General features: G+C 39.6%; 3 protein-coding genes across 3 annotated transcripts; 1 reads left to right on the top strand and 2 right to left on the bottom strand.

Moving 5' to 3' along the window:
* The first annotated feature begins 1,009 nt into the window (after window positions 1–1,009).
* On the top strand, window positions 1,010–2,992 carry mrpl40 (mitochondrial ribosomal protein L40). The gene is made up of 3 exons (XM_085786136.1): window positions 1,010–1,185; window positions 2,228–2,309; window positions 2,453–2,992. The coding sequence occupies exons 1-3, from the start codon at window positions 1,079–1,081 to the stop codon at window positions 2,678–2,680; spliced, it is 417 nt and encodes a 138-aa protein (XP_085642262.1). The 5' UTR covers window positions 1,010–1,078; the 3' UTR covers window positions 2,681–2,992.
* Window positions 2,960–5,594, bottom strand: c9h22orf39 (chromosome 9 C22orf39 homolog). Its single transcript, XM_085786137.1, has 3 exons — window positions 5,496–5,594; window positions 4,584–4,751; window positions 2,960–3,781 (listed from the first exon to the last, which is right to left on the bottom strand). Exons 1-3 carry the CDS (start codon window positions 5,523–5,525, stop codon window positions 3,650–3,652), a joined length of 330 nt encoding a protein of 109 aa, XP_085642263.1. The 5' UTR covers window positions 5,526–5,594; the 3' UTR covers window positions 2,960–3,649.
* Window positions 5,595–6,078: 484 nt separating this feature from the next.
* Window positions 6,079–11,675, bottom strand: ufd1l (ubiquitin recognition factor in ER associated degradation 1). The gene is made up of 12 exons (XM_085786132.1): window positions 11,555–11,675; window positions 11,184–11,316; window positions 9,888–9,920; window positions 9,663–9,784; window positions 8,748–8,878; window positions 8,584–8,656; window positions 8,417–8,485; window positions 8,252–8,320; window positions 8,126–8,176; window positions 7,939–8,027; window positions 6,818–6,902; window positions 6,079–6,626 (listed from the first exon to the last, which is right to left on the bottom strand). Exons 1-12 carry the CDS (start codon window positions 11,555–11,557, stop codon window positions 6,552–6,554), a joined length of 933 nt encoding a protein of 310 aa, XP_085642258.1. The 5' UTR covers window positions 11,558–11,675; the 3' UTR covers window positions 6,079–6,551.
* Window positions 11,676–13,593: the final 1,918 nt, after the last annotated feature.

Below are 13,593 nucleotides of genomic sequence, written 5' to 3'. Positions count from 1 at the left end.
ATTAAATATTATTTACTTTTTTGACCAGCTGTCCGCAACCCATCCAGAACGGGTCCGCAACCCACTTTTGGGTCCCGACCCACCAGTTGAGAACCACTGCACTATAACATCCCTGTCCCATTCATGCTTTGAGAAGTGTTCTTTGCAAGTTGTAACTTATTTTGTACATTTAACGAGTTTGTTTCTATGTTTCTCTCTCCCAGAAGTATCTATGAAATAATATCTTACATGCTTAGAAATTAAGACAAATTTATCATAGAATAACCCAAAACCACATTGCTTCTGTTCTGTTTTGAAAACCACGGCCACTACAGCTCTCTGTCACTATCTGTCTGTCACTCAGCAGAGGAGACTATAATAGGTCCAATAGTGGAAACACTCATCAACTCAAAGTCTCTGGTTTTCTCGCTAGGCACTTTGTTGGAAAATAAATCCTTGGTGGGGTCTGAAAAAGTCAGCTAGAGCTCTGGTAGCTGATGTCACGATGTGATAAATAGTTTTCCAAGACAACTCAAACTTTTCCAGGACATTTTTTCTCATTTTCCATGTGTTTTCCATGACTGGAAATTTGGTCAGATATTTTCCAAGTTTTCCAGGACGTGTGGGAACCGTGTGCTATATCTGCTTTCTTCTCATATCAAACATATAGGGCCTTTTAAAGTACTAGTTACATGTTAAAGAACTGCTATAAGTATTTTGATAAACAGTTTTCTTAGGGTAATATGAAACCGTAAAACAGTGGATTTGTCTGTATACTGAAGATGGGAGGGTGCAGTTCACAATGCAGCAAGAGGGGAGAGGCTCAAGAGGGGAGGGGCTCAAGGGTCAGGATGGATATGTTTTTTTCTTTTCTTTTTTCTTTGGCTTGAATGTAGAACTGGGGCATGTTCTTGCAACTTTGCTCTTAGTCATAGCAGTCTAGTTGATGGGAAGGTTTGTCCAAACTTTTGATTGCTACCGTATATCCAGATTTGTTTTTAAGTACATCTTGTTATTGAATATGCTCACATAGTTTTTTGCCTTTTAAAGAGCGGAGCCCAAAAAGAAGAAGAAAGTGGACCCAAAGAGGGAGCAGATAATGAGGGACCGTCTGAAGAAGAAGCTGAGGAAGCTCGAGAAGGTTCCACCTCAGTACATCCCTGTCGACGACTTTATCACTCCAATCAGCTGCACGGATGAAACAAGGTAAACCTCATTTCACTGATGTTATTATTGTTGCATTACTGCTTAAATCTATATGCCAAGTTTGATTTGTTAACCTGAGTGTAGTGTTGGGGTTGTTATGGTGTTCATTAACGAACAAGGCTACATATTCTCTGAAAAGACCAAAAGTATTGCATCTGTAAGGTCTGGCTGCGATGGGTGATGTGTTGATTTGGTTTATTCATGGATGAAGTATGATAACACCAGTCAGACCTTTTATTGTTTCATTTAGACAGAAAAAGAGCAAGATGAAGGAAAAGAGAAGTCCAGTAGCAGCGAGAGCAGATGAATTAATCCTGGGTTTCTCTTTTCCTCTCTGTGCCGATTGGTCCACAGCTAGAAAATCCAAACTCAGCAACTAGAGACTCATTCCAGTTACAAACATGTGCATTGCAATGTCATCTGTAAAAATTAGATCATTGGGATTTTTCCTTCCAAATCAGAGATTAAAAATGGTCTACCGACATTTGACACGTCCCAAAATGAATTTAAACAAAACTTTTAATTAAAGGGACAACGAGGAGTTTCTATTTGGTTATAAAAAAGTCTCATATTAATGTGGATGAATCTACGCTACCCACACTTGTTAATGGGCCCATTTTCGATAAATATATCGTTTAATCTCTCTCGTTATTTTGTTATTATTAGTGGTGGCGGAAATGCTGGTCGAGCCGACCAGCGTTTCTTTACTTTCGGTTTCGTGGCGAGTCATGAGAATAACGCCGCCGAATCGGCGTTTATGGTCGGGACTACGACGGTATGTGATCGTCTTCGAACCTCTGACTTTAATTCTTGATGAATGAAAACATGAGTCCGTCTTGCGCCGGTCAAAGAATTTCACGGTGCGCGCGGAGGCTCATAAATGTAGTGTGAAAACGCTTCGCTTTTCCAAAACTCCTCGTTGTCCCTTTAAGTTAGTCTATATATTCTATATTTTACAGACACAGATTTCATGTATCATGTGTGTTTCTTTCCTCCCTGGCTCTGAAAGCCTTTAAATGTGTGTTTATTTTCTCTTTTAAAGGCAGCGTCTTACACCAAGGCTGTCATTTGATGAGAGTGAGCGTCGGGCCCTGCTGCTGAAGGAGTGGTCTCGATACAAACAGGTCACCACTCAGCCATCACCTCTTTACCACTTAAGCTTTTCTAGACATCGCTGCTGCTTCTAACCTTTGCTCCCCCATCATCTCCAGTCGGCGACGCGCGCTACATTAAATTTGCCGTGCTCATCCTCTCTTTGTTCTTGCAGGAGCAGCACATGGCTGAAATGAAGGCTATCGAAGACGCCCTGAAAGCACAGAGCGAGGCGCTGGATGAGCTGCGGCTGGAGTCTGAGGAGCTGTACCAGGCGGCGCTGAAGCCGGACCCCCAGCTGTTTCCCTTCAGTCAAGAAGGTCCAGCCTTCACGCCGGCAAAGAGCGCGCACGAAGCTCCTGATGGAAAATACAATGACGTCACTAAGGTTTACACACAGTGATGGATCAGGGGAGAGCAGTCGGTCTATTTAGTGTGTATCCCCTTTTGTAAATTATTCAATAAGCCAAGATGCAGCATTTAAACATTCTGCAGGTGCAGGGATGACGGACATGTTACATCCTGTATTTTCATCAATAGTATGAGACCTGTAGTCACATGAGTTCTCTCATCTCTGCATCAACTGCAACAACATTCATGGAAATGATGCAACTACGGTAATTGTTTTTTTGTTTTTTTTCTTTGTCCATTTTCTCACTTCTGTATAAACCATGACAAAAAGTAACAAAAATAAAATTGTTTTTTTATTTTTATTTTTATTGATTCGGTTATTTAAAATTATTCTCAATATATTTTTTTAAAGGTAATCCCATAATTAAAACATAAGGCAGAAAATTGATGATAAACAGCTCTGTACAGCTGGGTTCAGCTATATTATTGCATAAACAATATAATTTATCATATAGAGGAAATTCAATAAAATAAAAAATAAAAAACGGCACTTTGAAGAGAATTCTTACAGTGCTTCTCTAGCTCACACAAACATAAGCTGATCACAACGTTTACATTTTCATTTAATCCTGATGAAAACAATGCAGTCAAATCCTTCATTACTTACATCGAATATACAGTATGTTATGTCGGAAACATCTCCACTGCATAATTTGAAACGATGTTGCCCTTCTGTGCTTCAGTTTTAGACGAGCAGTGACCAATGTTATACATAGTGACTTTCATCATCCTGTTTGACCACTAGATGACGCCAACACTGCTTGAATACGCTGAACACATGCCTGTTTCCATGGGGCAGCTCTTTGAACACAACCTGAGATGGCAGTGAGTGAGTGATGACCAGTCTCTCCCAGCATGCAGTTCTGAAGGATTTTATGTCCATGAAGTGAAATACAGATTATCATGAATGTTCATTTCACTTTGGCTGCCATGATGGTGAAGAGATGGTGACAGTGACAGCTCAGGGGTCCTGAGGCCTCTCCTGGTTCAGGGGCATGTGCCAGTCACTGGGAGGGTCTTGTCTCAGCGTCCACACCGGGGTGAAGCTTTTCTGTTCTGCTACTCTGTTCCTTTCACTCCTCCGTAATGCTTCCTGGAATATAAACATCATAAATAGTATTAGATTATCGATTGAAAAACCTAGAAACTATAAAGTTTCAGGTTTTCCAGGGTTCCTACAGCTTAAGCCAAGTTAAATTTAAGACTTTTTAAGACATTTTTAATGCCACTTGAGATGAAATTTAAGACAGACTTCACATTAAACACAAATGCAAAAAAACAAAAACAAAAAACGTCACCACATACATAGGGTTAGGGACAATTTTACCCACTTTCCTATGTGGTCCAAGGTAAAGCGACTGCTGCTATGAGTGAGTGAGTGACATCATTTAACAGCTGTATAGTTGTGGAGAGGAGATGATAAACTAAAAAGGACACGTTTGCTCGTTCGTATGTTTCCATCCAAAGTGATTCAAATAACTGGGAAATGCGCATTAAAAGAAATTTGAGTTCTGTGTGTTTCCATTAAAAGTACGGACTTTGGTGAAAACTACAAACTCGCACGAGTTTTCTGCAACTGTCCTTTCTAAATAAATGCATAAAAAGTCTGAAAAAAAAAAAAACTGACTCGGGAGCTGGTGGCGGTGAGAGATTTAGTGTTGACAACTTCTCTATGTGGGAATGTTACCAATTATATTGAGATTTGAGACTAATTACAATCATAAAATCCCACTTACCAAGTGTTAACATTTTTAAGACTTTGAAAAATTGATTTAAGACATTTTAATGCCAATTAAGGCCTTGTTTTTAGATTAATGAATTCAATGCCTTTTAAGACTTTTTAAGGATCCGTAAGAACCCTGTTTTCAAATGAAGTCGTAACAGTTGCACTGCACCTTTGCCTCAGTGCCTCTGTGTTTCTCCCACTCCCTGCAGTTGTGGTAGTCCTCTTTCCACTGCCGACAGGATGGGAAGGTACCGTGAGTGTAGTAGTGGTGGAAACGATTCAACAAGCTTTTACAGTGTCTGAATTCACTCCAGTAGTCATCACATGGTCGAGGTGGCTGCACAAATATAGACAAAAGGCAGAAATCATCATCACTCTACTCTAGCTGCTTGGATAAGTAAAGAAACTCTGGTTAACAGCTGCAGCATCACCACAGTTTAATGGTATAGAAAATATCAACATGGTGGTTATGCTTAAATTGGGTTGAATGTCCAGACTCATTTAAAACAGTATCATGACTGACTAAGAAGAGCCAATAAAAAAGGAAAAAGATAATGAAATCAAACACTGAATAATGGCACTGTAAAGAGACTTGTAGTATAAGGCCACTCTCATTCATAAGCTCCCAAAACTTAATAACCCTGCGCCTTGCAGTAAAACCTTACAGTGAAAATTAAACAGTCAAAACTAAACTGGAAAATCAAAACTAAGCCATTTTATTAGACAAGTTTAAATGATAATTCACTGAATTATACTTGTTGAATGAATGAATTGTCCACTATATAGCCAGGCAAACAGTTTTTCAAAACGACATACAGCTGAACTTGTCACATTCAGTCATAAATCACCGGTAGTTTCTATGGTTGAACCCTGATAGATATTTGTTGCTCGTCGTTAGCTCGCTAAGGTTACTTTGACAGATTAGCAAAGGAAGCTAATCACCTTGCTAACAGTTTGGAGGAGATTTAACGCTCCTCTTACATTTTTTAGACTATTCACGAGTCAACTCGGGGAATAAAAATCAGAGCATGTTGCCCCAGAGTATAATTCACAACATATATACGTGCTTTCAGTAAATTACCCTCCATGCTATTTCTCCAGACGTGTCCATTGCTAACGTTAGCAGCGCAGGCTTGAACTGGAAGAATACTTCCGGTTCGGTTTTCTTTTCACAACAAAAGCCGCCGACATTTATTTTGAAAATCACCTGTAGCACACTCAGCATAAAGAATTATTATCATTCATTGAGTTATTTTGTTAGTTTAATTTGTGTTGTATGTGTTCATGCATCTTTACTTTGTCTTGAATTTAAATTTGACATTGTTTTTACTGTCACCCAATGATGTTTAAGAGGAGCCTACTTGTTATTTACCGTAACGGATTATACTTTTATACCCGGACCAGTTAGGTGGATTATTAATCAATAAATATGTCCAACTCAACTCCAGTCACAGACATAGACACATACTCCATCAATCCATTACATTCAATCATCATTTGGTAGTTCATCTCCATAACAGAGACATTAAAAACAATTACAATGTACGATTAATTAAATTCAAACACAATGCTTTATTTGTCTATAAATAAACCAGGAAAAGGAGGAACAAAACTTGCAAATTATTAAAAAAGGGGGGGAAAAAAAGATTTTTTTTTATAATTAAAAATCAAAGTATACTGTTTTTGCTTTCATTTATTTTTAATTACAATGGGATTCTGTATAGCTTTTTAAGTAAACTGCAAAAAATCCAACAATCATGAAAAGGGGGGAAGATGCTCTAAATCAAGAGTAATTCAAATCTGATATTACAACAAGATCTCACAGGTTATTCTTTGCATTGGTGATAAAATGTCATTCTGCTTGGCTCAAATCTGTCACCTAGAAGAAAAACAGAATCACCCCAACCATTTGAATATACCAAAGTAAAACTGACACCATTTTATGCAGCAAAAATATTACCATCAGAGTTTTGATTATACACTGTAATCCCAACCTCAACAGCAACACTCCTGTTTCAGTGGGACAGAGGCAAAACTCGTCTGGCGTCTGAGGGCCAGTTCTTCACTTTGCTGTTGAAGGTGACAATAGATACTGTGGGACTGTGTACAATGACCTGCTCCTTTATTTTTGAGTCTTTCAAGGCTTTCTGCCCTTCTTGCGTAGTGACTGTCCTTCTCCAGAGAAGGCGATGAATCTATTCATGGCATCATCCTGAAACGATTAAAAAAAAGATTTAAATGTAATTAATTACCATTAATAACCAACAGCACAAACAATAAAGTGATTGGGATAATTCAATATGAATTTAGAAATCACACAATACAACTATGAAGTTCAAAGGGTTACAGATTATGATAAAATGCAACATGTAAACATTTGACAAAACCATTCACATTACTTACATCATCTAGAATTTTCTTAGGCAGAGGCCTCGAGTTCCTGATGAAGGTGATCCTGCCAACTTTGAAGTCGTAGTTGGGAATGCCTCTGTGAGATGAAGGATTAGAGTTCAACATTAGGATTGTAGGAGCCATCTCTATGTTTATGTGCATGAATTGGGCCAGCAGGTGTCCTCAGTGCACCAGATGTAAAGCTCTAGTCTACATAGTAGGTGGGAACTTTCTGTCGGGTATCAGGTTTCAAGACGGAGGAAGCACACAGTTTTTCGACTGCTCAGCTATTCTTTGATACACACTATTGGTGAACTGGGTATCAAAGAATGGACCTTATTCATTGGGTGAAGATTATTGTTATGGTGAGAAATAAAAGAGCATTTGATGAAGCAAAACTGGAAGTCATTTGTTGTTCACTCGACACGCTGCAGACCTGCAAGTGCATCAATTGGGTTTATCCTGTCTTTGCAGCCCCTTAGTGGCTTTAAGTTGAGGCCTACTAGCCACTACAAGGGTTACACACTGAAGAATGAGCACTAATAGTATAGTTACCGGCCACTAAGTGTCTCCACAGACTTTGACCATCACATAAATGATATGTCTTCACAACAAGACAATATTTCAATAAGACTGGGTGGGATTATTGTTGTAGAGTATTTTGCAACTGGTTAAATGGCTAAAGCTACGCACTTTATCTGCTAATAGCAGAACAACCATGTCATTTAAGAAAACATGGGGACACAAATGTGCAACAAGCTGCAGAGAAGTAAATGCCTTGAGAAGTTGGAGTATTAGACTGATGTTTTTCAAGACCCTGTTTTGCCATGCTGCATAGCAGTCACTCACATGGCATCATGGCAGGGGTTTGTACACATGTCTGTAGTATCATCATCAAACTTCTCCCTCTGACCGCCAGAACTTTGTTAGCCTCACATTATATGTCTTGCTACACCCAACCTACGGCCCTTTCTGTCACCTGTCTACCATCTACTGTCTAATGAAGGTATAAAAAGCTAAAACAAAAAACTTGTCTGAAACTAACTTTGTAACAATAATGAAATTAAATTGTATTGCAATATTTTTTGATAGCATTCATGTTCACATGCATAAAATCAATCAAACTTTTTCACCTTTTAATGTCACTCGGGCCGAGAGGAGCCGGACTGGGCTCAATCCCTTTTGTTTTACCATCCAAACGATTGCCAGATCCAGTGAAAGCCTGAGGATTGGACGGAGTGGAAGTTACATTAGCATCAATTGTCAGTATTCACAAGGACATCAGTCATTTGTTTCTAAACCACACCAACATCTACTCACTCTGAAGCCCATGTCCATGTCAGCGTAACTGCTGGGGTCTCCTTCTTCCTCCTGTGAAGAAAACTACATCAATTTAATTGTTCACAGGCACAAACTGTACCGATGGCTGCAGGGTTTGTTCCTTACTGTTGGCTCTTCCTGGTGCTGAGGTCGTCGTTCAGGCTCTTTGTAACCCAAAGGTGCATCAAAATCCACCTGAGAAACCAGGCACAACACAGTATTGATGGCATTCATCTAAAAAAAAAGGGGGAATTTAGCCTGTCTGTGATTTTTTTTAAAATAGGGGCTTACGTTCATGTCGCACTCGATGATGGATACAGCTTTATCCGGTTTGGTCTCCATGACTCGCAGCTCGTATATCTGACATAGGCACAGATTCCCACAGAAGTTGTATTCAGTAAAAACAAATAAAAGACATAGTCACACATTATGGCACTAATTACAATAAACTGATTTACCTTTTCATTGTAGTTGATAGCTATGACGTCACCAGTTGTCAAGCAAGCAAAGTTTCTCAATGCGTTCTCCAGGCTGTAACGAAGTGGCAACTTAATCTCTTTGTTTTGACACAAAAATGTGAAAACAGAGTGAATTCATTTTCCCCCAAACTGATATTTCTTACACTGCCTTTGGGTTCGTGATGTCAAGGAAGTCGGGACTCTGTGGCTGGAACTTAGAGTAAGTGGCCACCATGAGGTTTACACTTTCCACTTGCACCAGACCGCCTTCCTCCAGCAGGAGATTCTGCATCATCTGCAGCGAACAAAATGAACATCAGTGCTGCCTTACAAAGTGGCTGTCACAGTGTTTAATCAGCAAAGAGCATTTCAAACACATATCTAGTACCCCTTTCCCACTGGCCAAAAAAACAGTTTAAACCCGCTAACAATCGGCTTTTGGTGGCAGTGGGAAAGGCGCATCGACCCGCGTCAAACGACTCAGCAAGCGACCTGGATTAAAATCGGTTTCAATCGGCTCGGCTCTGATCGGCTTGCAGTGGGAATGCCAGACCCGGGGTCAACCCGCTAATTTACGCAATGACGTTGAGCATTATGTGACGCCACGTCATTGCGCCGGTCGTGTCTCATATCACGTACCAAAACAAAGCTCTGCTCGCATTCGAGACTGGGATCAAAAGATCAAAGAAAACTGACCAAAAACGATTTTAAAAACTGAACGTGTTGTGCCGCGGACGTCCGCCATACAGCCGCGGCAGACTCGCTGTCCTCCGTGGTCGACCCGCGTTTAAAAAACCTGCGCCGACCCACTAATTTTAGTGGGAAAACGGCTAAAGTTCCATGTCTGATCTCTGCATCAGTCAAAATGCTAAAGATCATAGTTGTCATTTTCTTAAGTCAAGTTCCCAAGTTTTTCCCAAGTTCTTTCTTGAATCAACCACTTTGCCCTTTTGCTTAAAATTTGTATTTGCATGAAATAACAACACAGCACAATTAACTGTCTTCAGCATCCACCGGTGACAACAAACATTTCAACCGCTGTCACGCTGCATTAAACCTGTTGTTAAACTTCATCTCACCCAGTGTGGCAGATAACAGATTCCCTCATCGGCCACGAACTCCAGTACACCACAGTGTGTCATTCTGTCTGAGTTCTTGTTGGTCAGCTTGAACAACATTGGATAGGTGATGTTGAGTCTGCCTGTCGAGGGAAAAAAAGGTGGGCAAAGATAAGAAACATGGGGCATGTAGGCCTTTTCATATAAAGAGAGACAAACTGATTGACTAATGTAACTTGTACTTACTGAGCTGGTCGAGAGCTGAAGGTGGCATTATTACTGAAAACAAACAAAACATTATGTTTTACTTTATTGGTATGTTCAAAAAATAAAATTTAGAGCAACAAATGTCACAGAAGTTATTCTTTTTTTTATATATAATTTATGCCTCCACAGACTATATTTTAGATTTATGTAGAAAAATATGAGAACTACTTAAGATAAGATACTACACTCTGAACAGTCGTAATAACACAAATATAGCTGCAAAAATAAAAAAGCAAATTATTACTATTGTACAACTTATACTTAAGTATACTGTTTTATATGAAGACTGCTTCTAAATATGACAGCTTTTAGTACTGCTTCAACACAAATATCTAAATGTAAGAAAGAATCTAAGAGCTTCAGTAACAACAACAACAGGTTCAAGGGGCAGTGGAGATAAGACCCCTGAATGTAGGGTTGATTGTGTTTCACAAACTGATTTACCATTTCAATCACAGTGTTTTTCCAGATTCAACTTAGTTACTTAAAGGGATAGTTCACCCTAAACTGAAATTTCACCCATTATCTACTCACCCTCATGTCGACTAAGGGCTGGGAGAAGTTTCGGAGTTATCCGTGGCTTCTCTGAGTTACAGGGGGTCTCGGCGTAGCAGTGCATGTCCGTATAACGGTTGCAAATGGATACCAACTGTCTTCATAACAAAAAGACACACCAAAAAACATCCAAATACCTCCATGCTGCTCGTATGTAATGTCCGTCTTGTATTGAAGCCCTGAAATGCGAAACTGTCCCGAAAAAATTTAATAAGTCTATATTTCAAGCTTGTTTTGTAGCGGAAGCTTCTTGAAGCTCCTCTCCTCTTTTTGTTACGAAGACAGTTGGTATCCATTTGCAATCGTTATATGGACATGCACTATAATAAGTGATATATGTGTGTGCACACTATGCCGAGACCCCCTGTAACTTAGAGAAGCCACGGATAACTCTGAAACTTCTCCCAGCCCTTAGTCGACATGAGAGTGAGTAGATAATGAGTGGAATTTCAATTTTGGGTTGAACTATCCCTTTAACAAGGAGAAAATATAATGAGGACAGTTGCTTCTAACGGAGTACTAAATATAAAAGTTGTATAAAGGATCTGAATACTAAAGTACTGATCTGTGTGGATGTTGAACTTCAGCTCAGTGATGTAACATATTTAGTAGCTTTAACCAACTTGCAGAATATTTCTTGAGGATTGTGGTTTTTTTTCTAAAACCTTTACATGAGTGAGGGCATGAAAACAAAATGTGTATCCCTTGGATTTCACTCACTTTTGCCTCCTTTCTCCACGTCGGAGCGGTCGTTGGGTCCTGCCAACATGGACACCGAGTAGCAGCGGTACTGAGTGGAGAAGCGGTTGGGAAACCCCCGGGCCATCGGGTGGTCGAAGACCTGGAAGGAAAACTGTGGAACAAACCGACATCCTGGTTAAAAACACGGACATTGTTGTGCTGTTTCCCCCCCTGAGTGTGTGAGCGGTGGAGCTTCATCATGACAGCGCAGGTTTTAGCTGCTGTCGTCGCGTCGTCGTCGTCGTTGTTGTTGTTGCTGTGGACGCTCGTCAGTTAACCTAAACTGCTCCAACGGTCGGTTTAGAGACAAATTAATCTCCATTGGTGAACAGAGAAACAGAGTTACTCACCATGTTCGGGTCTTTGGTGCTCAAACGACTCTAGTTAGGTGTTTGTTTTCTGTTTTCCGACTTGAAACTATCACATACGAGATGACAATTCCCACTGTTGTCTTCCGCTTCTTCCGGAAGTGTGTGAGCCAGAAGGAGGAAGTGACGATACATCGACGTCAGCCAATCACAGCATCCATTTAAAAACAGTAGTTTTTTTTCTCATTTTGAATTAAATGTCCATTTAGATTTTATACATCCTACATTTCGAGGTGATAAACTCTCTAAATATACCATACACACCCCTCCATCCCATATTTAACAGCTCTGAAGTCAGCATAAAGTTATGATGGCGTCTAACTTACCCTGTGTGTATCCTCTTCCGGTTAGCCACCGGCGCAGTGGCCCATCAACAGAGCCACTGGAAGCTACTACTACAACAAGGCTAAAAACAGAGATCAAATTAATTTTTTCCGAACAACTTTTTCATGTCGCGGCTTCGGGACACTTGGGTCAGTACAGACGCAGCAGTATGGAGGTATTTCGATGTTTCTTTGTGTGTGTTTTGGACGATTCAAAAGTGAACTGTGTCCGCTGCCGACCGTTAGCCTAACGTTATGTTGTGTTGCTAGCCCCAGCGGACCCCGATGTAATATTTAATGTTTATTGAATTATCTTTTATTACACACTTCAATTACTTTTTAACATAATTGGTATGTGTGTATGTGTGTGTGGTGGGTGGGGGGGTGGGCTGTGTCTGAGTGTGTTTGTGTGTGTCTCAAGTGGGCTATGTTAAACTTTTAGTTGGAGTAGGTTACTAAATTGCTGTTACAACTAACATGAGCACTAACAACTATGCAGCTTTTCATATTATTTGGAAGTTTAGTTTCATTTCATGTGTGTTTGATTATTTTATGTGGCTTTTAATGGACCCCAGGAAGAGTAGCTACCAGGTGTAGCAGCTAATGGGGATCTTCATCAAATCAAATCAAATCAAACTTGCATGAAAGATGATTATGTGCCTACATAGACACACAATAACCGTGATGTAGGCTAAGTTTGGTGAGTTAAAACTACAAAGCAGGTAGTAATATCACACAATATAAATAAAGGGATACTTTTTTTTTTTTTTTTAACATAAAATTTTGTTTTTTCTTTCTAAAATTGTCTGTGTCTGCCACATGGTGCTACTTTTTTGACAAAAGCTATGGAAATAACACGAACACTGTGACTCATTTGTTGAGGGTGGGGGTGTTACTACAGCAGTTATAGTTGAGGATCTGCCAATCCTGTGCATGGTTTATTTGTATGTTTTCTTTTGTTGTTTTTCTTTCGTTTTGATATCAGTTTGCTGTTGATTATAGATATTTAGTTTTGGATTCTTGTAATCATCCCAGTATGCAGTGACCTCTGCAAGAGTTAGTTGTAGTTTGCCTCTTCCTAACTGAACCACTGTGGGTTCTTGTGACTGCTGAACATTACATTCTTAAGAAATAATAATAAAAAATAAAAATAAAAACGATGTTTTTCTTTAGGAGAAACATTTATAACTTAATTAAGACATTATTTTATTGTGAATATAGCTAATGAATAATTTTGGTTGTATAGCCTTACATCATGCCTGTATTCATTTTGTGTAGCTCACCTGTGCATGGTTTGGGGAAACCCTCTCAGAGAAATTAATTGTTGAAACAGAATAGATTATTTAGGTGCACGTCCTAAGGTGGTGATGTTGGGTTATAGATAGATCTGCCACTTTATGGCCACATCATGCATCCATGTGTAGGCTATCTTCATGTTCATGTCAGAGTGAGGATTGACAGCTGTCTCCGCTAATCTGATTAGATGTCTTTTTACTTTTAGGAGTAAAGAAAAAACTTTTCTACATTATTTAGTGTGTAGTTGAGAGCATGTAGGCGTCCGCCAGTGTCTCTGAGCTATGTGGTGAGTCTAACTGAAGTTGTACTAAATGTATGTATAATGTAGGCTATGTATACTGCCCCCCTGTGGGAGAGGAGCTGAACTGTTTTGCATTGAGTCACATTCTCATCTTCATTTTC

The sequence above is a fragment of the Trachurus japonicus genome, chromosome 9 (assembly GCF_045865225.1).
Source record: "Trachurus japonicus isolate A0001 chromosome 9, Traja_1.0".
NCBI lineage: Eukaryota > Metazoa > Chordata > Actinopteri > Carangiformes > Carangidae > Trachurus > Trachurus japonicus.
The sequence above is the reverse complement of the archived record's forward strand: the minus strand, read 5'-3'. Positions and strand labels throughout refer to the sequence as shown.

Coding starts and splice junctions, on each gene's coding strand:
- ufd1l (XM_085786132.1), bottom strand. Junction 8,657..8,747: donor ATCACGAACCCAAAGGCAGT/GTAAGAAATATC, acceptor ACTTCGTTACAG/CCTGGAGAACGCATTGAGAA. Junction 6,903..7,938: donor GGCCCGAGTGACATTAAAAG/GTGAAAAAGTTT, acceptor TTCATCTCACAG/AGGCATTCCCAACTACGACT.
- c9h22orf39 (XM_085786137.1), bottom strand. CDS start 5,525: ATGGACACGTCTGGAGAAATAGCATGGAGG. Junction 4,752..5,495: donor CTGGAGAAATAGCATGGAGG/GTAATTTACTGA, acceptor ATATTTGTGCAG/CCACCTCGACCATGTGATGA. Junction 3,782..4,583: donor ACAGAGGCACTGAGGCAAAG/GTGCAGTGCAAC, acceptor TTTATATTCCAG/GAAGCATTACGGAGGAGTGA.
- mrpl40 (XM_085786136.1), top strand. CDS start 1,079: ATGAGGGACCGTCTGAAGAAGAAGCTGAGGAAGCTCGAGAAGGTTCCA. Junction 1,186..2,227: donor AGCTGCACGGATGAAACAAG/GTAAACCTCATT, acceptor TCTCTTTTAAAG/GCAGCGTCTTACACCAAGGC. Junction 2,310..2,452: donor AGTGGTCTCGATACAAACAG/GTCACCACTCAG, acceptor TTGTTCTTGCAG/GAGCAGCACATGGCTGAAAT.